This window comes from Pelophylax lessonae (genome assembly GCF_965119305.1).
Source record: "Pelophylax lessonae genome assembly, chromosome: 11".
Taxonomy (NCBI): domain Eukaryota; kingdom Metazoa; phylum Chordata; class Amphibia; order Anura; family Ranidae; genus Pelophylax; species Pelophylax lessonae.
Window position 1 is genome coordinate 176,090,380 of NC_138778.1, and position 26,478 is coordinate 176,116,857.

The following is a 26,478-nucleotide window of genomic DNA, read 5'->3' on the forward strand; positions in this document are numbered from 1 at the left end:
ACCACAATGTTGGTAAATCATAGCCAAGGTTTCTGGCTAACCTCAATCCTTTGTTTCAAAGTTCTCTCTACAACCACGCCACCAAACTGTTATGCCCCTTCCCTAAATTGTAAAGTTTTAACTACACATATGTAATACATTCTGCAGACTTAGACTATGATAATGAACAAAAAAATCAGACCCACCTCTAAGAATGTACTGTTCCATACTCTTGCTTTTACTATGATATTTGCTGTCTTCTGCATATTGTCCAGGGGGCACTCGAAACGCACACAGTTTGCACCGCCTCCTCTGCATTTCTGTAAATGTGTCACATCATATTCAGTCAATTGAAGGTAAGAAATACAAAACACATTGAACTTCAGTAATCAACATTGGCCTATAGAAACCCACAGCAACCAATCACATTTCTCATTTGTAGCTGCCATCTTCCAGTGCTGGTGTCAATCTGATTATTGGGCAATACACACATTGAGAAGTGAGATTCTTTACGTTAAAGATTTACATAGGAATAAACAATGCTAAAACAGTATATTTTCTTAGTCTTTACTATCATTGGGGGACACCCAAGGGTGTGTAAGGTGATAACATCTCCCCTGCTGCATCCATCGATCTCTGTACAATCTCATCAACATCTGTATAACTTACTGTGGTGCAGTTGTATTAGCCTATGGAGGAAATCTAATCTATACATTCTTTCCACTGTGACTCATACAAGGCAGGTATAAAGGGCTAATATGTTGTTTTCAATGTTGTACAAAATCCCCAGGGGGCAAGGTGGCCCTATTGGTACAGGTCAGAGGGATCCTGGCCTTTCTGCAGAGGAATTTAGGTGCTGTAGAGAGACTAGACCCTAGCCAGTTGCTTGGTGAGTGCAGTTAAAACTGTTGTCTTTGCACTAATTAAAAAAAAAAATAGGAATTATGAAATGCTGTCTGCCAACTGCACTAGTTGAATTGAACTGTCACTTCAGCCAGTTAGCTGTGCTCTTGGTCAACTGGTCTCCTCAATGACTCACCACTAGTTCTACAGAGCATTCCTACGTGACTAAAGCCCCGTACACACGCATTGGCAGGGAATTTTTGTCCAACGTCCGATCTGCCGATTTTCGGCTTTTTAGTATGATGCTTCCGACAACCGACTGGTTGTGCAGACTATAAAATTTTTGTTGGCCGTCAAAACACGGCCGATTTTTGTGCAGTCAGTACAGATTTCGACAGGGAAAAATCTTATGAGCAAGACTGGGCATGCTCAGATAAGAAAGAACACAAAGAAAGCAATCCAACACATGACATCACTTCAGAAGCAGATTTCTGTTGGGCGAGAAAATTTGTGTGCAGTCTAGGCACATTCCAACCAACAAAACACAACTCTGGACAAAAGTCGGACGATCGGTCGGCCGATAATCGTTGCGTGTGTACGGGGCTTAAGTCTCCCAGATTTCCCCTGCCAGATTTTAAAGAAGAATTCCTTCTAATAGGATCAAGTTGGGTAAAATAAGAAGGTTCTCTAGTGAGGTTGGGGGGAGGTTAGACTAAGTTTGGATTTGCCAGGAGATGGGCTTTAAAAAAAAGAATAAAAACAGCCATGGGAAAACTAAGCATCCATTTATCTTTTAAAAAGAAAACATAATAGTATTAAAGTGGTTGTTACGCTAAAAAAAAAAAATCCTGTTCCTTTAAAGCTTGATCAGTAGTAGCATAGTGCTGTTTCTTTGTCATTTTTCTCTTTGTTTTATTTAAAATACCTGGTTGATCCTGCCAGTTCCTGTGTTATTTACAGAGCTACTGAGCTCTGTAAATAATATGACTATTTTCAATAGAGTGAGGCTACGTTCACATCTTGGCGTTGCTATTTACAGGTGTTTTTTAGGCGTTTTTTCAGGCGTTTTACAGGCGTTTTTGTGCAGGTGTTTTTAGGTTGACTAGGGACCAATGGAAAAAAATAAAAACGCCTGTAATCTGCCCAAAAAGAAGCTCATGTACTTTTTTGAGCGTTGGGCGTTTTGCTTAAAATGTCAAAACGCTCAGATGTGAACAGGGGCCATTGAAATTAATAGGATTTGTCTTGTTGGGCGTTTTTTGAGCTGATCCTAGAGCAGAAAAACTCCCCAAAAACGCCCCAAAACGCCTACATGTGAACGTAGCCTAAAAGCCTAAAACTTAAAAAGGTGAAGAAAGCTCATCCTGCTGGATTTTTATGCAAATATAAAATACTCATACACAGTAAATCATATTTTTTTTTTTCTAGTTCTGACCACAGAAAAGAAAACATTTACAAAACCACTTTGCATTACCATATTCACCATAGAAAGCACTTTTAGGCTTCCAAAACAAAAATGATGGCTAAAATCTGATTGGCTGTTTAGTGGTAACAGTGTTATGGTATGTATTCATCTCGTGCATAACCACAATTGGACCCCTACCAGTTGAGTGTTGGGCTTCTCTCTTTTAATAGCTGGTAGAGTAAGAACATCAATTGGCTCTACAATTTCTCTGCGCCTCCTTCCATTCTCCAGCTGAAAATCAACAAAAAACCAATATGAAGACACTAATAATAATAGTAATAATATTAAAAATACTAATACAAAAGAGGGCGTGCTCCGCAGAAGTCAGTGTGATGACGAAACATGTCAGGGCGTGAGCACGCGGTCACCCCGACAACAGTATCTTGAGCAGCTGCAGTGGACTCGCTTCCACATCCTCCCGACGCTGACGAGCAGGAGAGGGGCGTTGAGATCGTGAGCAGCGCATCTGCTGTCATGTCATTTTTGTGCCTTTTCATATGATTTTGCTGTGAGTGCATAGAGTGAGGGACAAGGGGGGTTTTTTAACAAATAAAATTGTGTTGAACTACTACCCTATGAGCCCCTTTATATATTCTTTATATGCTCACGGTTGATGCTCTGGATGAACTGGAATATGGAGATTGCCCATTATCTATGAATCCGATTGGGGAGATATTGGTGCCTAAAGATCTTGGAGCTGGCTATACCTGGTTCTGTTCTGAGGAGATTTAAAGGCTCTCTGATGTTATATATCTGGTGAGTGAGCAATACCTGAGGGGGTCACATGGTGCGGTGGAAGTCTTTAAATATTGAGTTGTAATTTTCATGTATATATTATTTGCCAGTATAATTGGGACATCTTTTTTATATGGAGACCATGCATACCAGAGCCCACATTTATAGGTGGTAAATTGTATGCTATTTTGTATAAATAAAAAACTTTTTATGACAATTTAGGATTTAGTGTGACCCTGTTTTTGCTGTTTAAAAGCCCTTGGGAGCATTTTTCTGGGTTTGTTAATACACTGCACTTTGACCCAAGATCCATTAGGAATTATGATTTTTGAATCTTTACATCTCCCACTTCTGAGCTTGGCAGATGTCTTGTTCCCTGCTGTGCCATGTTGTGCCTCTCATCGGCTCCCTAATTCTCTTATGTGTCCTGTAGTGATGTAGGAGCTGGCGGAAAAAACCACGGCACATGGTTGGGAACACAAGGGTCTGACACTTTCGAAGGTTTTGGATGTGAAGGTTCTCCTGGAGGATTTAGCTCTTGGAATGAGCAAAGTGATGACTTGCTGCCCACTGGAGTAGACAAGTATTAAGGATTCTCTTTTGTAGGCTCTTTTATACAATTATTTTTCAAATTACAGGTTAGCTTTAAGGCTTCCAATGGCAACTCATATTTAGAGTCAGCTAATGGATAGTGACCACCTTTCTCTTAGAGGTTTTAGGGACCTCTGCTTGGCCACCTTCTGCTCTTTGGACATAGGAACCATTGTGGCCAAGTATTCTTGCCTACTAGAATCTATTTTTTGTGACAATGAATGCAAAAATAACATAGCCATGCATGCAATTTCATGAAAGATGGCAATTTAAATAAAGGTCTGCTTTAAAGTAGAGCTTAAAGCGGAGTTCCACCCTGGGAAAGTTTTTTTTAATAAAAATACCCCCGGGACAGTCAGGGCTAGTGCATTCCACAATGGCTAGCCTCTGATCTGTCCCGGGTTGCACCTTTTAGAAGAAATACTTACCTTGAAAATGTATTGCCCAGCGCTGCCATCTCAGGTGTGGGCAGCTTGAAGCCAGCGCGATCCTCTTCTGTGTCCTCTTCCGTCTTCTTCGGTCCCACAATGCACTGCACCGGCCCGGCCGTCACTTCCTGCACAGCTTCTGGGCATGCCCAGAAGCTGTTTAGCAAGGTATGACGGCGCCTGCACCGGAACTGACGTCGGGGCCGGTGCAGGCGCATTGATTCCTGGGAGCGATGACGTTCAGCTCCCAGGAATCATTGCAAGCCAGGAAGTGACGAATCTCCGTGGCCGCTGAGGGGAGGAAGAGGAAGTAAGGTAAGTATATTTTCTTCTAAACAAGGTAATTAAAAAAAAAAAAATTGCGATTATCCATTTGTTTTTCAGGTGACCCGGAGCAAGAAGATGGGAGGTAAGTATAATTTTAGGGTGGAACTCCACTTTAAGCCAAAATGTGTTTTCTTCTAGATAGAGTAGGAAAAAGTTAAAAGTCCTGTTGAGTTTTTATTGCTGTCTGATTTAGGGAATTAATTCATAATGTCATTGTACTTGTCAAAAGCAGGGTGACTTAGTAGTAGCCTGGAAACATCTCAACCCTCTTAATAAAACATTCAGAGTAGGAGTGAACAAATACTTACTGTAAGATTTAAAGGATTAATGATATGTCCAGGAGGGTGACACAGTGTCACATTTCCTGTATCAACCACCACCTCTGTTGGATAAAGCAGCCATTTTCCATTGGCCACTTCATATGGCCAGTCCACTGCCAGAATGAGAGAGCCCAGATTGTTTAGAGGGTCACCACTATTGAAAACCTGAACAAAGATAAGAAGGATTAGTTCCCGAATATGCCCATACTTTAAGATAAGGTTTCTTCTTTTTGACCGCACTGTCCTTACCTTAAATGTAAAATCCAAGGGACTTCCTACATCTTGAACTGTTTTCATGGCTGACTCTCCCATCACTTTACCACCAAAGTAGGTCTGTCGATGATTAGGAATCCTAAGGAAGGTCAAAGATGCAGACAGATGAGAATACTCATATTATTTGAGAGCACAATTACATTAATTTGGACTTGAAATAACTAATCTTTATACATGGCCAGCAAAGTGAGAGCACGTTCCTATTGACCCTGATGCCAGAGCTAGAAAAAATATAATTTTTGTAAGAACTTACCATAAAATTATTTTTTCTGAGTCCTGACAGACGCAGCCCTTCCAAGTTTCATCACAATTGGGTAATGGCGCCCTCTGCAGGAGCAGGCTAGGTAGTGAAACTTCATTAAAAAAACTTTCACTAGACACACCTTTAGGGGCTGTCCCTTCAGAGGTTACCCCTAGACACATAGAGCTTACTAATCAGTTTTGTAGCAAGCATTACAGGAAGACAACCAACCCTATAAGAGAGAGGCGGGGCTGCATCAGAGGACTCAGAGAAAAAATAATTTTACGGTACGTTCTTACAAAAAGTCTATTTTCTCTTACGTCCTCTGACAGACGCAGCCCTTCCAAGTTTCATCACAATTGGGATGTCCCAAAGCAGTGCAGTTGTGAGGGGTGGGAAGAGACACAACCAACAAAATGGCAACATGTCATTAAGGCCAGAAAAAAAAGGTAGCCAACAGGGCAACAGAAGCTCAACCAACAGGAGTTAACCCCAGAACAAAAATTCACCCAAGAAGGGAAAAGCATGTCCCTTCAACAAACGGCAGCATGTAAAAACTTTGCGGCCAAAGGAAGCATCCGAGGATGCCATCACGTCGATCTTGTGGAATTTTGTAAAAGTATGAACAGACGACCAGGTCGCTGCTTTGCACACCTGAGCCACAGAAGCCTAATGGTGAAAAGCCCAAGAGGCACTCATAGCTCTAGTAGAATGTGCCCTCACAGGGAAAGGAGGCACCTGACCCTTTTGTGAATAGGCCTGAACAATAGTCTGTCTGATCCATTTGGAAATGGTTGCAGCGGATGCAGCCGAACCCTTCCGAGGTCCCTCAGGAAGGACAAACAGGGAATCAGACTTCTGAAAAGATTCCGTGGCCGACAGGTAAACCCTGATCACCAGAACCACATCCAAGGAATGCAAAGCAAATTCCTTGGGATGCTTGGGCTTCGCACAAAGCAAAGGCAAAACGATATCCTCATTGAGGTGGAAGGCAGACACCACCTTAGGGAGAAAGGACTGGTTGGGTCGCAGAACAACCTTATCCCTAGGAACAGGGCCGAGGCTGTAAATCAGCTGGAGCTCCCTCCCCCGCCACCCATTTTTCTCTTGCTGTCAGAAAAACTTGTCAGAAGTGATTCATGCTGATAGCAGAGGAATGAAGCAGCAGACGAAAATAACAATTAGTGCTCTGGACTGAGACAAGTACACACTATAGAGGGATATGCTTTGTTCATATTTCATGTTCGAGGTTGACAACTACTTTAAGTTGAGAAAGAAAACCTTGGAAGTACTTACACTGATAATGATGTCTCCAGAGTGTAGTCCACCAAGAAGTCCGCATTTTGTTCTTTAAGGTTTTCCTGTTTACTTGACCTAAAAACAAGCAAAAAATAAAAAGTGTTATATTTAGACAAACAGCCTCTTAGGACCCATGCAAACTATAACACATTATCCAACAAGGAAAATCTGGATGGCTGCACCACAAAGATCAACTTTATTAGATATTAACATTAAAACCAGATGACAGACAATACAAGTACAGTGGGGGACTAGCAGGTAGACGCGTTTCGTACTAAAATCAGCACTTCATCATTGGTAATTATTAGGCGAAATGTGTCTACCTGCTTGTCCCCCACTGCACTTGTACTGTCTGTCATCTGGTTTTAATGTTCATATCGAATAAAGTGGATTGTTGGAGTGCTGCCATCCGAATTTTCCTTGTTTAACATTGTGAAGCACACGAGCTGGGCTGGCACCAGACTGGAGTAGCTATAATGGGATTATTAGAGGTCTCACACTCACTTGGAGCAGCAATATAGTGCTTTGATGTGGTAACACATTACATGCTTGGTGTTATGCAGTGCCATTCATTCTGATAACATTCACATTGATTTTAATGGCACCCCAATGCACCTTGTTGTTTATGTGCACAGCGCTGAGCTGCCATGCACTTTTTTTGGTGCATTTAGTGTTAGGCAGCCCATTCAAATGAATGGTCCTCCTTAAACACAACACATGTCAATGCATGGCATAAGGAGCATGTGCTAATTCTGTGAATAGACTTCTAAAGTCCCTTCACATTTGTGTATTTTATTTTTACCACTAGAAAACACAGAATGGTTGTTCTGCATCAAAGTGCATCCCATAGGAACAAATGGTAGGGTGTGAGAAGTCGTATAACAACCTGCTTTTACTGCTCAATGTAGGTTAGATCATATTATTTATTTAAACTTTACTGCAACTTTATTTATTGCACATGATCAACTAACTAAAAACAGAAATCAAAGTTTAATAATGGGCCTTTAGCAATCCACTGTGCCACGTTCTATTAGATATAAAACCCACTGATAATGGGGTACTTTGACGCAGTAGTGGGCTTGAGCACGATATGGCCATATGGTGGGACCAAACCCCCATTTTTATTTATGGACTCTCTTCAGATTTGGTAGTAATTTCTTTTGCATTTGCGCGCTATTCTTTTTTAATATACATGTCTATTGGTTCATAGCTGCAGCAGCTTTGGAAATACATGGGTATGCTCCCCCAAATTTTTTGCCTGTTTATTATGTATTAGGTCTGACCAGACTATCGAGGTTGAGCAGCCCTCCCCACCCCCCACTTACACCTGTACTCAATCAGTGTCCACCATCAAGTGGATATAGGAGGAGTCCCCTGTAGTGCATTTGCACATTTTTCCCAGCAAGGAGTATTATCTCCAAGGGTTAGAAAGGCTGGATTCATCTCTTTTTCATGGATAGTGTAGGACCCACTGATAATGGGGTACTTTGACGCAGTAGTGGGCTTGAGCACGATATGGCCATATGGTGGGACCAAACCCCCATTTTTATTTATGGACTCTCTTCAGATTTGGTAGTAATTTCTTTTGCATTTGCGCGCTATTCTTTTTTAATATAAAACCTTGAGGCGCTTTGCAAATAAAGATAAAAGTGGTTCTAAAGGCTAAAGGTTTCTTTTTACCTTAATGGCTTCTTTAATTCCATAGGCTCATGCTGCTGTTAACCACTTGACCTCCGAAAGATTTACCCCACTTCCTGATCAGGCCACTTTTTTGCGATATGGCACTGCGTTATTTTAACTAACAATTGCGTGGTCATGCAACGCTGCCTCCAAATAAAATTTATGAGTGGCATTTTTTTTCCCACCAATAGAGCTTTTTTTTGTGGTATTTGATCACCGGTTTTTATCTTTTGCTCTATAAACAAAAAAATTACGAACAGATTTGAAAAGAAAACCAATATTTTTTACTTTCTGCTATAAAGCATATTCAATAAAAAAATCAAATTTTTTTAATAGATTTAGGCCAATATGTATTCTGCTACACGTTTTTGGTAAAAAAAAAAAAAAAATCCCAATAAGTGTAAATTGATATTGATTGATATTTTTTTTATTTTTTTCTTCTTTATTTTTATCTGCGGTGGTGCAAAAAACTTAAATGAAATAACCCAGTAAGTGAACACACACAAAAAGAAAGGGGGTAGGACCTCTACCCTGATCCTCCGGGGCGCAAAGCACCTGACAGAGACAAAGGGTTCCAATGGTCCGCCTAGCCAGAAGGCCTGGCCAATCCTGTTCTTCTGGGCCAGCCAAAGCCGACCCCAAAATACTTGGTCGAGGTGCTCTCCCGAAGAGTGAGCTCCGTTCTGAGTCTCTGCCCGACCATCGGCAGGTGCTGGCAGACATCAAGAAGCAGCCTGCTGGTGGTGCACATGCACCCCCTGCAGACGGAAGTGCAGGATCACACACACACACACATATATATATATATATATACACACACACACACACAGTATCTCACAAAAGTGAGTACACCCTTCACATTTTTGTCAATATTTTATTATATCTTTTCATGTGACAACTCTGAAGAAATGACACTTTGCTACAATGTAAAGTAGTGAGTGTACAGCTTGTATAACAGTGTAAATTTGCTGTCCCCTCAATATAACTCAACACACAGCCATTAATGTCTAAAGCGCTGGCAACAAAAGTGAGTACACCCAAGTCAAAATGTCCAAATTGGGCCCAAAGTGTCAATATTTTGTGTGGCCACCATTTTTTTCCAGCACTGCCTTAACCCTCTTGGGCATGGAGTTCACCAGAGCTTCACAGGTTGCCACTGGAGTCCTCTTCCACTCCTCCATGACGACATCACTGAGCTGGTGAATGTTAGAGACCTTGCACTCCTCCACCTTCCGTATGAGGATGCTCCACAGATGCTCAATAGGGTTTAGGTCTGGAGACATGCTTGGTCAGTCCATCACCTTTACCCTCAGCTTCTTCTTAAGCAAGGCAGTGGATGTCTTGGAGGTGTGTTTGGGGTCGTTGTGCCCTGCGGCTCAGTCTCCAAAGGGAGGGGATCATGCTGTGCTTCAGTATGTCACAGTACTTGTTGGCATTCATGGTTCCCTCAATGAACTGTAGCTCCCCAGTGCTGGCAGCACTCATGCAGCCCCAGACCATGACACTCCCACCACTCCCACATGCTTGACTGTAGACGAGACACCCTTGCCTTTGTACTCCTCACCTGGTTGCTGCTACACACGCTTGACACCATCTAAACCAAATAAGTTTATCTTGGTCTCATCAGAGCACAGGGCATGGTTCCAGTAATCCATGTCCTTAGTCTGCTTGTTTTCAGAAAACTGTTTGTGGGCTTTCTTGTGCATCATCTTTAGAAGAGGCTTCCTTCTTGGACGACAGCCATGCAGACCAATTTGATGCAGTGTGCGGCATATGGTCTGAGCACTGACAGGCTGACCCCCCACCCTTCAACCTCTGCAGCAATGCTGGCAGCTCTCATACGTCTATTTCCCAAAGACAACCTTTGGATATGATGCTGAGCACGTATACTCAACTTCTTTGGTCGACCATGGCAAGCCCTATTCTGATTGGAACCTTAACTTTTAAACTGCTGTATGGTCTTGGCCACAATGCTGCAGCTCAGTTTCAGGGCCTTGCCAATCTTCTTATAGCCTATCCATCTTTATGTAGAGCAACAACTCTTTTTTTCAGATCCAGATTTCTTTGCCATGAGGTTCCATGTTGAACTTCCAGTAACCAGTATGAGAGAGTGAGAGCGATAACACCAAACTTAATATACCTGCTCCCCATTCACACCTGAGACCATGTAACACTAACGAGTCACAAGACACTGGGGAGGGAAAATGGCAAATTGGGCCCAATTTGGACATTTTTGACTTAGGGGTGTACTTACTTTTGTTGCCAGTGGTTTAGACATTAATGACTGTGTGTTGAGTTATTGTTAGGGGACAGCAAATTTACACTGTTATACAAGCTGTACACTCACTACTTTACATTGTAGCAAAGTGTTATTTCTTCAGTGTTGTCACATGAAAAGATATAATAAAATATTAAAAAAAAATGTGAGGGGTGTACTCACTTTTGTGAGATACTGATATATATATATATATATATATATATATATATATACACACGCGATCCTGCGCAGAGCTGTCACCCTGTAGCAGTAAAACTGCCCTAGGGCAGTCAGTAAGTAGTTAATCAAATCCTGTGAGTAGGGAGTGGTGGCGGGGCTGAGCCACACTGTTTGTGTCTATGGATGCTTAGCCCAGCTCAGGATTGAGCCCACACAAGTGCCCCCATAGCAAAGGCTTTATAGGGGGGGGAACCCAGAAAGGAGGAAGAGTTAGGAGCCCAGCAGCGGACCTCCAGAAGAAGAGGTTTGGGGCTGCTCTATGCAATGCAATTGTAAAGAGCAGGTAAGCATAATATGTTGTTATTTTAATTAAAAAAAATAGCTTTGGTAAGAGTTGAAGTTTTAGAGAACATATTGACGAATAGGAATCGTTGCCAGATTTGTATACTGCATTACCACTAGGGACATTTCCTTTGAATTCCTGTCCCAAGGACAAGACAAGGAAGTGAGTGGTAATATCCCAAGAGTAATTGAAAATTCCACCGAAACAGCTGTCCCAATTGGAAGATTTACCAACTTTACTGTGCAGGTGACAACTGTAAGTGATTTCTGATGGAGATATGAATAGCAAAAGAAAACCTGATGTAAGATGTAACAGATCACCGCTGGGAGCAACCAATGAATTCCCGCCAATTACAAATTGCCTCTTTTTTTTGTAATTTAAAGCGGAAAAAAAGCCCAACACCATCTATTCCTAAAAATGGTCCCTCTCCCTCCACCTACTTATCCTTCCAAACCTCTATATAAAAGATCTATGTACTTACCTATTTTTATCACACGTGGTCCCACAATTCTGGCTTCCCTAAATCAGTGAGCAGTTGCTGCAGGGGAAAGGAGGGAGTGCAGACAACGGCTGAGGCTATGGTAGCCTATGGGTGACACCATGGCTCCCGGAATTCCCAGGAGGGAAGGGCCAGGAGCACCAGCAGGCAGAAATGTATAGTAACTAAGTAGAACTACTTCACTACTATTTTTTCGATGATTTCAATACTTCTACTCCAATACTTTTTTTTTGTGCTGCATAGTTACTTGTTACAATTATAAAAATTACCACTGCCAGAACAGTAGATGGCAGGTTTCATGAAGCTCAAAACATGCGTATTATCAGCGCATAGGAAAATAAATGCTACTGTATGTATAAATAAAAGCTGCATTTGAAATAATAAAAAACAATATGATGTTCAAACTTTTGACTTCTTTCTTTAATAACTACATAACACAGTACTTGTACTTTTACTTTCAGTACTTGAGTAGCAAAATTTAAAAAAAAAACTACTTGCAATACTTAAGTACAAAAAATGTTGAATACTTCAGTACTTCTACTCAAGTCACTTTTTGATCAAGCACTTCCACTTCTACTCAAGTCACTTTTTGGTATGGGTTTCAAGTACTTTATACAACTCTGCCAGCAGGGGACCAGAAAAGATGAGGATCGGCAAAACCATTACACAGAGCAGGTAAGTATAACATGTCTGTTATTTAAAAAAACATTTTTTAGCCTGTAATATAAAATTTCTGGTTTAGCTTGTATCAGTTTGTGTAACGTTTACCCATATAAACTTACGTAGACAGCTGGAGTCGAGTGGTCACTTCTCTTGTCCGTAAGGTAATTCCTTTTACTTCAAAGGTGACATTGACCTCCGCCTACCATAAAAAAAGAAAATTATAGATTATCACTGATAAGCTTCTGCTTATACTGAACCATAAGGGTCATATTTTTTAAGCACTGGATAGGGTGTAAATACTTAGAACCCTTGTTGGGTTTTTACTACTGTGTCCCTATAAGCAGAAATTATCCATCACTTCCTGCGTTGTCATCAAGGTAGGAGGCGAGCAGGATCTCCTCAAAGTCAAAAACACCAATAAAACTCTTTTAAATAATAGGTAGAACTCCTATCAGGACAGGGACCAAGAGGAAATCACCTCATTGGGGAGACAACAATGAAAACCAGGCAGAGGTTCTAGTGATTTTCCAACCTACCCAGAACAAAAAGATGTGTTGGGTGGAGCCGGGCTTTAAAGCGTATGTCAAGGCAAAATTTAAAAAATATAGTTAGTACATCTCTGCAATACAAGCACATTTTCCCAGGCTTTATCCCTTTGATCACACTACAAGTATAGGAAAACAGCTGTCGATGTGCCAAAAATATAGAATGCTCTGATCTTCTTCTCTAATGGCACTTTTCCACTGCAAGTACCGGCTAGTACCGGCTCGGCTCTACTCGGCCCTGCTTGGCCCAGTTTGCTTTTCCACTGCGGTACCGCATGGTACGGTGTCGGAACGGTTCGGTACGGTACGGTATGGTTTGCTTTTCCACTAAAGTAGTACTAAAGTTAAGTGGGTGAGATAACAACGGGGTGGGTGGGATTCTCTGACCAATCAGTGGCTAGTAGTGACTGCATGCAAAGGATTGTGGGATATGGTACCAGTTTGGTACCTGTTGGAACCACAATCGAGTAGGTACTGTTTTTTCAGAGCCGTACCGTACCGTACCGTTCGGTTCCATGCAGTGGAAAAGCAAACCTATACCGTACCGTACCAAACCGTTCCGACCCTATACCATGCGGTACCGCAGTGGAAAAGCACAAAAGCGTGCCGAACCGGTACGGTTCTATGCAGTGGAAAAGCGCCATAACATGACAACACAGCTCTAAATTCCTAAGCATGTGGTGTCAGCCCTGCCTACTTCATTTCTGATGGATTACAAAATACACAGACCTTTCCCTATCTCCTCTTCCCCCTCCTCATCTCCCTCCTTTTCCTCACCTCTATAACCCCTCCTCATCCCCTTCTTTATCCTCACCTCCATAACCCCTCCTCGTCCCCTCCCTTATCCTCATTTCCATAATCCCTCTTCATCCCCTTCCTTCTCCTCATTTCCAAAACCCCTCCTCATTCCTTGCTTTTTCCTCCATTTCCATAACCCCCTCCTAAGCCTCTCTTTTCTCCTCATTTATATAACCCCTCCTCCTCCCCTCTCTTCTCCTCATCTCTATAACCCCTCCTCATCCCCTTCCTTTTCCTAATCTCCATAACTCCACCTCATCTCTATAAACCCTACTTCCCCCCCCCCTTTTTCCTCATCTCCATAACACCTCCTCATCCTCAGCTCCATAACCCCACCTCATCCCCCCTCTTCTTCTCGTCTCCATAACACCTCCTCATCTCTATAACCCCTCCTCCTCATCCTCTCCCTTCCCCTTGTCTTCATAACCCTTCCTAATCTCCTCGCCCTCATCTCCATAACCACTCCTCATTCCTCACCTCCATAACCCATCCTCATCGTCTCCCTTCTCATCTCCATAACCCCTCCTCATCCCCCCTCCTCTACTCATCTCCATAAACCGTCCTCATCCCCTCCCTTCTCCTCATCTCCATAACCCCTTCTCATCCCCCTTCTCCTCATCTCAATAACCCCTCCTCATCTCCCCTCCCTTCTCCATAACCCCTCTTGAACCCCTACCGTCTCCTCATCTCCATAACCTCTCCATATCCCCTCTTCTTCTAATTAATTTTCAAGCAACAAAATTCTGATTTTTACTTGTAGACAAAAAGTGTGAGAAAAGGCCAGAAAAGGTCTTAAAGTAGTAAACCTCCATGTTTTCTTACTATGGTATCCTTCTCTGTTGAATGATATATATAATGTAGCACCCTCCTAGGTAGGTAGGTGCTAGGCAAATGCCTCTATCGCTCCTCAGGGGAGCCTGATCTATTAGGTTGCCTGTGGCATGTCTCCAGGTGTGATTCACTGGCTCTGAGGGAGTGTCCCCACTGTAGCCAATGAGGGAGCTTGTTGGTCAGTGGAGGAAACCCAGCCAGTAACACATTGGCTTTTGTGGAAGTCCCAGTGATAGGGCATTCTTGCAATGCATCCTGGGATTGCCCAAAAAAGCTTGGGGGACATGTGACAGGGCGTCTTTGGCGGGATGCAGAGTCCCAGGAGGAGGCTGACGGCTGTCTCTCCTCCTGCTATATGAGGAAAGTGGTTCAGGCAGTCGGCCTAGTGAACCGGGTGTGGAGCTGAGCTGCAGAGGATCCAGTGAAGCTGACAGTGGAGCTGCTGGCAGAGTCTTCCAGGAAAAACAGTGTCCGTGAGTACCAGGGGACTTGCCAAAGGGTCTGCCCAGGAAGGGGGACCACTCCAATGGAGTCAGGGGATCACGGAGCCAGCTCACACAGAGAGTTACAGTAAATGGGGTGCCATGTAGAGCAGTGGTCCTCAACTCCGGTCCTCAGGGCCCACTAACAGGCCAGATTTTAAGTATTACCTTGGGGAGATGCAGACTAGAGTACTGTAATCACTGAGCAGTAAATTATATCACCTGGGATGCATTTCAGTTATCTTGCAAACCTGGCCTGTTAGTGGGCCCTGAGGACCAGGGTTGAGGACCACTGATGTAGAGAACCCTGAAGAATAGGGACAAAGGGGGTTACCAGGAAGGGCCCTGAAGTGTGTTCTACAGTACAGCTTATTTAAATACTTCTTCACTGCATAGTCAAGGTGAAGCAGCGGCCTTGCCGCATTCAGTTATTCAGCAGTTCCAGCAAATTGTGCATAGTTATTCAAGCTGGAGTATCCCACTGATCCCTTCTCCTATCCAAGTTCTCAAATAAAACCAAAAAAATACCAATGTGATGTTGTTGCTATGGGTAACCCAGGTGAACCCGTAACCAGCAGCTCCCATGGGAGTAGTGCTCCAATAACTAGGAGTCAATCAACATACTAAGGTCTATGAAATAGCCCACGTACTGAAAAGATTGCAATCACACTGAGAGCTCCCTCTAGTGGCTTACCTATAAATCTCTATTATGGAGAGGCAAACTTGTACTAACATACTTTCCCTTTAGAACAGATTGTTGGAAGAGGATGCAGACAGAGCTTTCTGACTCACCTTCTGGTTTCTCCTAAATGGGTTCCCAAGATTACACAGGATAGTTCCCTCAAAGGTACAGGATCGACTCTGCAAGATCAAAGAAACACAATAAAGCTCTGATGTGTGGCATGGAGTGCTACAACAAAAGTTCTATAACCCACATCACCCAATCAGAATAATGAGAACAATGGTAAAGAAGATCTCTACTTGTTGACTGTAGTGATCAAACTGGAAAGTTTCTGGGAGTGATAAGTCTTTCTTGTGGTTGAAAATACTCATCATCACCTAGCATGGTTTACTATTGGTTCCTGACCATTATTTGGGGACAAGAACTCTTAACAGTAGTCTGGTCTGAAAGCACAGGGGAATATACAGGGAAGGTTTTATCACAAGGTTTACTAGTGGAAAGGGTTTTATTGGGGCCACAAAAAGCAACTATTCTCCAAATTGAGAGGTCTGTGAGAAATCAACAAAAAGAGCACCAGATGGTCGTCTGATGAACCCCTAATGATCCACAGGTGTCAAACTGGTGGCCCTACAGCTGTTGCGGAACAACAAGCCCCATGAGGCTTTGCAGTTACAAGTATGACTCCCATAGGCAGAGGTATGATTGGACACACCATCATTTAAAATTGATAACAATCCGACAACACAAAGATAAAAGGTCTCCAACATGTTTCGGGCCAACAAAAATACCAGCACTTCCCCACCTTTTGAAGGTATTTTTGATAAAATTTGTTGAAGGTAAGGATATACGAGGTGGTAAAAGTATGGCGCTCAACAGATAAATGACAATAATAATAAATCACAGTGGTGAATTGTGCAACAAAATAAATTAATAAATTGGTAAATACAAGTTAAAAATTCAAAAAAAGTCTCTGGTGTTCCAATCATCAAGGTGTTAAACCAAGTAACAGCAATTGATGGAAAAAAAAAATCACAGACTTGATAGGAGTGTATTTCTCAAAGCCTCCACCTCCACACGTTCACCCAGTGGTAGTATAAAACTGCTTACCAGAAGTACAGGACCCCTTGATTATAGGGGGTCACAAGCGCATATTAAATCCTCACACAGTCCGATCAAACACTTCACCAATGAATCGGGATGTTAACCATGTACTCTCCCTCCATCGAGAGTGTATAGCCAGACCAAGGGTTAATACAGGACCAAGTCATAAGTAGAGAAAAACAAAAGGGCTCTCATGGTGCAGTAATTCGTGATATAAAACATTTATTGAATAAAATCACACTTACTACAATCCATAAGAAAAAACGCCTTGTATGCAGAAATCTCAATTCAGGGGCATGGGGACGCCGCTCTTCACGCTGTGCTCCACCAACCCGGAAGTAACGGTCTCACGTTCCCGACGCACGTTTCGTCAGTCCCTGCTGACGTCATCAGATGATCCCCTGATGACGTCAGCAGGGACTGACGAAACGTGCATCGGGAACGTGAGAAAATAACTTCCGGGTTGGTGGAGAGCGGCGTCCCCATGCCCTGGAATTTAGATTTCTGCATACAGGGCGTTTTTTCTTATGGATTGTAGTAAGTGTGATTTTATTCAATAAATGTTTTATATCACGAATTACTGCACCATGAGAGCCCTTTTGTTTTTCTCTACTTATGACTTGGTCCTGTATTAACCCTTGGTCTGGCTATACACTCTCGATGGAGGGAGAGTACATGGTTAACATCCCGATTCATTGGTGAAGTGTTTGATCGGACTATGTGAGGATTTAATATGCGCTTGTGACCCCCTATAATCAAGGGGTCCTGTAAGCATTTTTATACTACCACTGGGTGAACGTGTGGAGGTGGAGGCTTTGAGAAATACACTCCTATCAAGTCTGTGATTTTTTTTTTCCCATCAATTGCTGTTACTTGGTTTAACACCTTGATGATTGGAACACCAGAGACTTTTTTTGAATTTTTAATTTGTATTTACCAATTTATTAATTTATTTTGTTGCACAATTCACCACTGTGATTTATTATTATTGTGATTTATCTGTTGAGCGCCATACTTTTTCCAATTTTTTATCCATCACGTTACCACGTTTATGTTGCAGCTCACAGAGTGAAAGCAATTTCACCATATATACACACATTTACATTTATTTATAGAATTCACATTCATATGCGCAGGTTTTTTTGGTGATTCACACCAATTCCTTTACCTCATATACGAGGTGGTATCTAAAAGTTTTGAGATTCGTTTTGTAACACGCCAACAGATGGCAATACAAGACTGCATGCACAGTCACAGGGAGCTCTGACCTTCATAAGTCAATGTGCCAAAATATATTGTCCTGACCCCGTGCGTTACTACGTCTGCTGTTTTAATATGGACAGCAATAAAGTCAATAATGACAACAACGGCAATGCTGCAATGAGTAATTCGAGGTGTTTTTAGGGGCATGTGCACTTCAAGAGCTGAAGAACATCACTGGAAGACAATGAGAAATCAGGAAGACCTTCAATGAGCTCAACCCCTGAAAATGTAAAAACAAATTCAGCAACATGCGCACGATGGTCATTGGAGAACAATCGCGCATGCCACTCAAAACACCTCAAACGACTCATGGCAGCATCCCCGTAAACTTGCCGAATCATGTCAAACGTCTCTGTGGAAGAGTTGCCTAGTTTCACGCAGAATTTCACGTTTGCTCTTTATTCTAACTTGCTGTGCATGATGAAAGAGCAGTCGTGGTAATGCACGTGGTTAGAATAGCACCGGTTGCACAGCTGCCAATGTACACAGGACGATGTCTTTTGGCACACTGACTTATGAAGGTCAGCGCTCCCTGTGACTGGGTGTGCAGCCTTGTGCTGCCATCTGTTGGTGTGTTACAAAACTAGTCTAAAAATGTTTTTTATGCTCCCTCGTATATCCTATATATACACTGTATTACCAAAAGTATTGGGACGCCTGCCTTTACACGCAGATCACCTTTAATGGCATCCTAAGTCCTAATGGCGTCTAAGTCCATAGGGTACAATATTGAGTTGGCCCACCCTTTGCAGCTATACCAGGTTTTTCTGGGAAAGCTGTCCACAAGGTTTAGGAGTGTGTCTATGGGAATGTATGACCAATCTTCCAGAAGCGCATTTGTGAGGTCAGGCACTGATGTTGGAGAGAAGGTCTGGCTTGAAATCTGCTCTCTAAGTCATCCCAAAGGTGTTCTATCGGGTTGAGGTCAGGACTCTGTGCAGGCCAGTCAATTTCTTCCACCCCAAACTTGCTCATTCATGTCTTTATGGACCTTGCTTTGTGCACTGGTCCAAATCATTTGGTGAAGGGGGGATTATGGTGTAGGGTTGTTTTTCAGGGGTTGGGCTTGGCCCCTTAGTTCCAGTGAAGGGAACTCTTAAGGCATCGGCATACCAAGACATTTTGGACAATTTCATGCTCTCAACTTTGTGGGAAAAGTTTGGGGATGGCCCTTTCCTGTTCCAACATGACTGCACACCAGTGAACAAAGCAAGGTCCATAAGACATGGATGAGGGTGTTTGGGGTGGAGGAACTTAACTGGCCTTCACAGAGTCCTGCCTGACCTCAACCCGATAAAACACCTTTTGGGATGAATTAGAGTGCAGACTGTGAGCCAGGCCTTCTTATCCAACATCAGTGCCTGACCTCACAAATGCGCTTCTGGAGGAATGGTCAAACATTCCCATAGACACACTCCTAAACATAAACCTAAACCTGGCCCCTCCTTGTTCCAACATGACTGCGCACCAGTGCACAAAGCAAGGTCCATAAAGACATGGATAAGCGAGTTTGGGGTGGAGGTTCGTGCAAGATCTCGCAAATGCTCTTCTGGAAGAATGGTTAAACATTCCCATAGACACACTCCTAAACCTTGTGGACAGGCTTCCCAGAAGAGTTAAAGCTGTTATAGCTGCAAAGAGTGGGCCAACTCAATATTGCACCCTACGGACTAAGACTGGGATGCCAATAAAGTTCATGTGCGTGTAAAGGCAGGTGTCCCAATACTTTTGGTAATATTCAAAAACAGTATCTCTCCTCCCTCAAGTGGTATGTGAGAAGGTGAGTGGTCCGAATGGTCTTTGTACACACCACCTAAGGTCCTGCTGCCCCCTCAGGACCAAGGCTATCCAATAGCACTGAAAAACAACAAGAGAAGGCGCACCAACCTTGAGCATTCAAGCAATCCAAAAACGTAGCATGCATTGTACTCACAAACGTATGACATAGGCACGCATGTAAGAAATTGGGACCAATCGCCTCCAGAATACTCCTATGGTCCTGGGTGATGTGATGGTGTCCGCATATGCCTGGCTGACGTGTTTCGAGGGAGAACCCTCTTCTTCAGAACCAAAAGTACTACTTACAGTAGAGTGAATGAAGAGTGTTACTTACTGATACAGAAGAAAAGACCAGCTCGTCTGGAAAGGTTATGTTCATCATGGCCTCATGAGCGTCATCTGCTGGAGACATGGAGTTCGGGGCATTTGTTATGATTACCCGCAGGCTCACCTTGTTCACATTGGGGTCATAATGGAGGATCTGGTTCCCATTCACCCTGTGGGCAGGACATGTGAGATGGAAAGAAAAATGCTGATCACTGTTTTCAAACAATACCGCAACCCCACAACTAGGAATTTGTATGTATTTTGTATTGAGTAGATGCAGCTGTAATGAAACATAAGATTGACTAAACAACTTGTGAGTTATTAAGGTTTATTTACTAAAGGCAAATTTAACGTGCGCCTCCAGTGCATTTGCTCTAGATCTGAGAGGAAGCTCTGAAATAAAGGGAAAGCTCTGCTGGTTTCTATCATCCAATCATTTACAAGCAAAAATGCTGTTTTTTTATCTTCCAAATAGTGAAGCTTTACCTCATTTACTAAGCTCTGCGCAAGTGCACTTGCAGTGCAATGTATATTTGCCTTTAGTAAATCAACCCCATTATCATCTGCAGCTTTGCTGCCCCCCACCTCCTTGTCTTTAGCCTGAGCGCAGAAGAAGCAAACAAAAAAGGAGCCTATTTAATAAAGCAAAGCAGCCACACTAAATCTGATCTGGCTTCAGTAAACTGATTTACTGTGCATCTATGGGAAAGATTACAAAAAAAAAAAAAATGACATGATGATATGATAAAAGACAATTTCCCCTCAGTCCCCTCTGTGATATAGTTTGTGCAATCTACCAGTAGATGTGTTTTTTTTCCTACTTCCTTTAACAGGGTGACAACACCATTCTTTCTAGAGTGAAATTGCACAGCAGTGTTGTCACCCTGTGCACAGAGTAGTCTTATGCTGACCATGCAATATACAATTTTCTTACTCAATGTCCTTTAGATTCACCTTCAACTACAGTGACCTGAAAAAAATGATTCATACCTCTTGAAAGTTTCCACATTTTGTCATGTTACAACCAAAAATGTGAATGTATTTTATGTGGATTTTATGTGATAGACCAACACAAAGTGGCACATAATTGTGAAGTGGAAGGAAAACGATAAATGGTTTTCAAAATAAATGAAAAGTGTGATGTACATTTGTATTTAGCTTCCCTGAGTAAATACTTTGTAGAACCGCCTTTCACTGCAATTACAGCTGCAAGTCTTTTTTGGGGATGTCTCTACCAGCTTTGCACATCTAGAGAGGGACATTTTTGCCCATTCTTCTTTGCAAAATATCTCAAGCTCTGTCAGATTGGATGGAGAGCGTCTGTGAACAGCAATTTTCAAGTCTTGCCACAGATTCTCAATTGGATTTCGGTCTGGACTTTGACAGGGCCATTCTAACATATAAATATGCTTTGACCTAAACCATTCCATTGTAGTTCTGGCTGTATGTTTAGGGTCGTTGTCCTGCTGGAAGGTGAATCTCCGCCCCATTCTCAAGTCTATTGCAGACTCTAACAGTTTTTCTTTGAAGATTTCCCTGTATTTGGCTCCATCCATCTTCCCATCAACTCTGACCAGCTTCCCTGTCCCTGCTGAAGAAAAGCATCCCCACAACATGATACTGCCACCACCATGTTTCACGGTGGGGATGGTGTGTTCATGGTGATGTGCAGTGTTAGTTTTCCGCCACACGCAGCATTTTGCTTTTCGACCAAAAAGTTCAATTTTGGTCTCATCTGACCAGAGCACCTTCTTCCACATGTTTGCTGTGTCCCCCACATGGCTTCTCCCAAACTGCAAATGGGTCTACTTTTTAGATTTCTTTCAACAATGGCTTTCTTGTCACTCTTCCATAAAGGCCAGATTTGTGGAGTGCATGAGTAATAGTTGTCCTGTGGACAGATTTTCCCACCTGAGCTGTAGATCTCTGCAGCTCCTCCAGAGTTACCATGGGCCTCTTTGCTGCTTCTCTGATTATTGCTCTCCTTGCCTGGTCTGTCAGTTTAGGTGGACGGCCATGTCTTGGTAGGTTTGCAGTTGTGCCATACTCTTTCCATTTTCGGATGATGGATTGAACAGTGCTCTGTGAGATGTTCAAAGCTTGGGATATTTTTTTATACCCTAACCCTGCTTTAAACTTCTCCACAACTTTATTCCTGACCTGTCTGGTGGGATCTTTGGCCTTCATGATGCGGTTTGTTCAATAATGTTCTCTAACAAACCTCTGAGGGCTTCACAGAACAGCTGTATTTTAACTGAGATGAAATTACACACAGGTGGACTATTTACTAATTAGGTGACTTCTGAAGGCAATTGGTTCCACTGGATTTCAATTAGGGGTATCAGAGTAAAGGGGCTGAATACAAATGCACGCCACACTTTTCAGATATTTGTAAATTTCCTTCCACTTCACAATTATGTGCCACTTTGTGTTGGTCTATCACAAAAAATCCCAATAAAATACATTTACGTTTTTAGTTGTAACATGACAAAATGAGGAAAATTTTAAGGGGTATGAATACTTTTTCAAGGCACTGTATGTAGTGCAGAGACTTTACTGCATACAAATTGAAAATGTTTAGGTTTCACCTTATTATATGGCTTTGGTAAATCTAAAGGAAAATTGTATAATTTATGGCTAGCCTTAGGTGTGAATTTTTTTTTTCTTTTAGGGCCAGTTCACACCCATGCAGTTTTTTCTGCATCAAAAACGCATGGAGGTTATATGGTTTTTCAGTGACATATGTAGTTCCCCCTAGTGCGGTCAGTTCCAGTGCATTCCAATTCCTTAAAAAAAAAAAAAAAGTAGAACATGCTGCATTTTTTTGCACTGAACTGTACTGGAATGCAGTTAAACGCACCAAAAACACACTGGAACACACATGTCCTTATTAAAAGTTGAAGAAAAAAGAGGGGGAAAAATGCACAGGAATGTATTAAAACTGCTCCAAAAACGCATAAAAAATGCACCGGAATGCATAAAAAATGTGCATACAGAAAAGCATCCGGAACGTATTCGGACCAGGGATCTGCAAGGTGTCCATACACGGACACTGGTATCCATGAGTGGTCCTTGCAGGGTCCACGGCTGAGCAGTCAGTCAGTCACAGCGCTGACAGCTCCCCCGCCGCTGCCCGCTGGTTGGTAGAACTGCGCCGGCATCCTAACCAATCAGGTGCACTGCTGCTCACTGCTCAAGTTGTGTGTTGGTTGCCCTGCCCCTAGACCCTGACCTTCAGACAGAGCAGAGAACTCAGAGAAGGAAGGAGAACAGAAGGTGTCCTCAGTGTGCGCAGTATGCCCCCCCAGCTTCTCGTGACTCATGAGACGTGAGTCAACTCATCAGTTTGCACTATATGTCCTTATAAGCTCCAGTCCAGAATTTGAAATCAGATCATTATCAATAAAGGAGATCTATGGGGGAACTTGCCTGGCCTGCACTAAAGGGGGATCTAAGGGGGACCCTGGCTGGCTTGCTCTAAAGGGGGATCTATGGGGGGGACCTGCTCTAGTAAAGGGAGCTCTCTGGGGACCCTGACCTGCTCTAATGGGGGATATATGCCATAGATCCCCTTTTAGAGCAGGGTCCCCATAGATCCCACTTTAGAGCAGGGTCCCCATAGATCCCACTTTAGAGCAGGGTCCCCATAGATCCCCTTTTAGAGCAGGGTCCCCATAGATCCCCTTTTAGAGCAGGATCTCCATATATCCCCCTTTTAGAGCAGGGTCCCCATAGATCCCCCTTTAAAGAAGGGTACCCATAGATCCCACTACCCTTCTCTAAAGAGGTATCTATGGGGGACCCTGCTCTAAAGGGAGATCTATGGGGACCCTAGCCTGCTCTAAAGAGGGATTTATGGGGGACCCTGCTCTAAAGGAGGATCCATGGGGACCCTGCTCTAAAGGGGGATCTATGCCATAGATCCCCCTTTTGAGCATGGTCCCCATAGATTCCCTTTAGAGCAGGCCAGGGTCCCTATATACCCCCCTTTAGAGCAGGATCCCCATAGATTCCTCTTTAGAGAAGGGCCTTAACCCTAGTAGAGAGTAGCGTTTTTAATGGTTTGAATTTGAAATGTACCTTGGTGTACTTCACTAAGGTCTGTATTTTGGGAAATGTCTGCCACAGCCAGTGGCATACCTAGAGCACTTGGCACCGGGGGCGGATCCTATATCTGGCCCACCCCCCAAACTTTAAAACATGATACAAGAGATGGTCAGAGACTGCAGATATGATACAAGAGATGATCAGAGACTGCGCACGTGATACAAGAGATGGTCAGAGACTGCAGATACGATACAGGAGATGGTCAGAGACTGCAGATGTGATACAAGAGATGGTCAGAGACTGCCGACATCATACAGCGCATGGTCAGAGACTGCAGACATGATACAAGAGATGGTCAGAGACTGCAGACGATACAAGAGATGGTCAGAGACTGCAGACATGATACAAGAGATGGTCAGAGACTGCAGATGTGATACAAGAGATGGTCAGAGACTGCAGACATCATACAGCGCATGGTCAGAGACTGCAGACATGATACAAGAGATGGTCAGAGACTGCAGACATGATACAAGAGATGGTCAGAGACCGCAGACATGATACAGGGCATGGTTAGAGACTGCGCACATTATACAAGAGATGGTCAGAGACTGCAGATACAATACAGGAGATGGTCAGAGACTGCAGATGTGATACAAGAGATGGTCAGAGACTGCAGACATCATACAGCACATGGTCAGAGACTGCAGACATAATACAAGAGATGGTCAGAGACTGCAGACATGATACAAGAGATGGTCAGAGACTGCAGACATGATACAAGAGATGGTCAGAAACTGCAGACATGATATAAGAGATGGTCAGAGACCGTCACTGAGGATATGATCCAAGAGATGGTCAGAGACTGCAGACGTGATACAAGAGATGGTCAGAGACTGCAGACATGATACAAGAGATGGTCAGAGACTGCAGACATGATACAAGAGATGGTCAGAGACTGCAGACATGATAGAAGATAGAAGAGCACTAGGGGGGCCGGAGAGCACAGAGGAAGCAGAGAGTACTGGAGAGCATTAAGGGGGGGGGGGGGTTGGAAAGCATTGCAGGGGGGTTGGAAAGTGGACTGGAGAGCACTGGGGGGGAACTGGAGATCACTGAGGGGGAGAGCCAGTGTGCACAGGGGGGTAGAGAGCACTGGGAGAGCCAGAGAGCATGTGGGGGCTGAAAAGCGGTGTGGGGAGTTGAAGAGAACTGGGAGGAGGGGGGCTAAGGTGCACTGGAGGGGGCTGGAGAGCACTGGGGGTGCTGGACAGCACTGGAGGGGAGGGGGGGGGCTGGATAGCACTGACTGGGGGGCCAGCAAATGAAGTTGGATAGGAGGTGCGGTGGGGCAGCTGCTTAACGAGGAATTGATCTTGTCATATTCCTCCTGCAGCCGCTGAATGCCTGCAGGAGGGAGAGGAGGAGAATCAGGCATTCAGTGGGTGCAGGAGAAATATGGATCCATTTCTCTTTATGCAGCTGCCCCACCGCACCTCCTATCCAGCACACAGGGAGGTTGCACAGGCACTTACCTTCTTCCCGCCCCCTGTGAGCAGCTCAATCTGAAGGAGAAGGAGCTATTGCAGCTGCCTTCACAGGAAGATGCTTGCCGGCGGGCACCCCTGAGCGGCCTGATGACACCCTCCCCGTGTGTGGCACCCAGGGTGGGCTGTCCCCACCCCCCGCACCCCCCCGTTTGGTATGCCACTGGCCACAGTCTTGGTCCGTACCTATCCCTGATCCAGACTGTATTTCTTTGGTGACCACTGGCCTTTAAAAAGGGGCATCTATGGGGGACCCTGGCTGGCCTGCTCTAAAGAGGGATCTATGGGGGGACATTCTCTAGTAAAGGGGGATCTTTGGGGACCCTGGTCTGCTCTAATGGGGGACCTATGCCATAGATCCCTTTTAGAGCAGGGTCCCCAAAGATCCCCTTTTTAGAGCAGGGTCGCCATAGATCCCACTTTAGAGCAGGGTCCCCATAGATCCCACTTTAGAGCAGGGTCCCCATAGATTCCCCTTTAGAGCAGGGTCCCCATAGATCCCCTTTAGAGCAGTGTCCCCATAGATCCCCCTTTAGAGCAAGGTCCCCATCGATTCTATGAGGACCCTGCTCTAAAGGGGGATCTATAGGGACCCTTCTCTAAAGAGGGATTTATGGGGGACCCTGCTCTAAAGGAGGATCTATGTGGAACCTGTTCTAAAAGGGGATCTATGGGGACCCTGCTCTAAAGGGGGATCTATGCCACAGTGGTGCTTTGTGGGGATTCATAGCGGTGGATTTAAAACAAGAAGAGCTGCTGCAATTATGTTTCTTTTTTTCCTTTCTCGCAGAAGTTTTTTTCTTAGCTATACTCTGTATATGCTTTGAACATTAGTGACGTATAATAACACTTTTGATTATTTGTTTTGTCGCTAGGCAAATTCGCACTATTTGCACTTTAATAATAATTTTTAGGTAATAAAAACCTGTTAAGGGGAAATCTTGTAAAAAAAAAAA

General features: G+C 43.6%; 1 protein-coding gene across 1 annotated transcript in view; it reads right to left on the bottom strand.

The window, feature by feature from the left end:
- The window catches only part of ITGA3 (integrin subunit alpha 3), a 168,973-nt gene that overhangs the window by 13,256 nt on the left and 129,239 nt on the right, over positions 1–26,478 (bottom strand). The window contains exons 15-22 of the mRNA XM_082271775.1: positions 19,939–20,101; positions 15,572–15,640; positions 12,243–12,322; positions 6,499–6,576; positions 4,938–5,040; positions 4,677–4,853; positions 2,426–2,518; positions 186–299 (exon numbers count right to left, since the gene is read on the bottom strand). Of these exons, the coding sequence (XP_082127901.1) occupies positions 186–299; positions 2,426–2,518; positions 4,677–4,853; positions 4,938–5,040; positions 6,499–6,576; positions 12,243–12,322; positions 15,572–15,640; positions 19,939–20,101 (877 nt within the window). The remainder of the gene's footprint in view (positions 1–185; positions 300–2,425; positions 2,519–4,676; positions 4,854–4,937; positions 5,041–6,498; positions 6,577–12,242; positions 12,323–15,571; positions 15,641–19,938; positions 20,102–26,478) is intronic.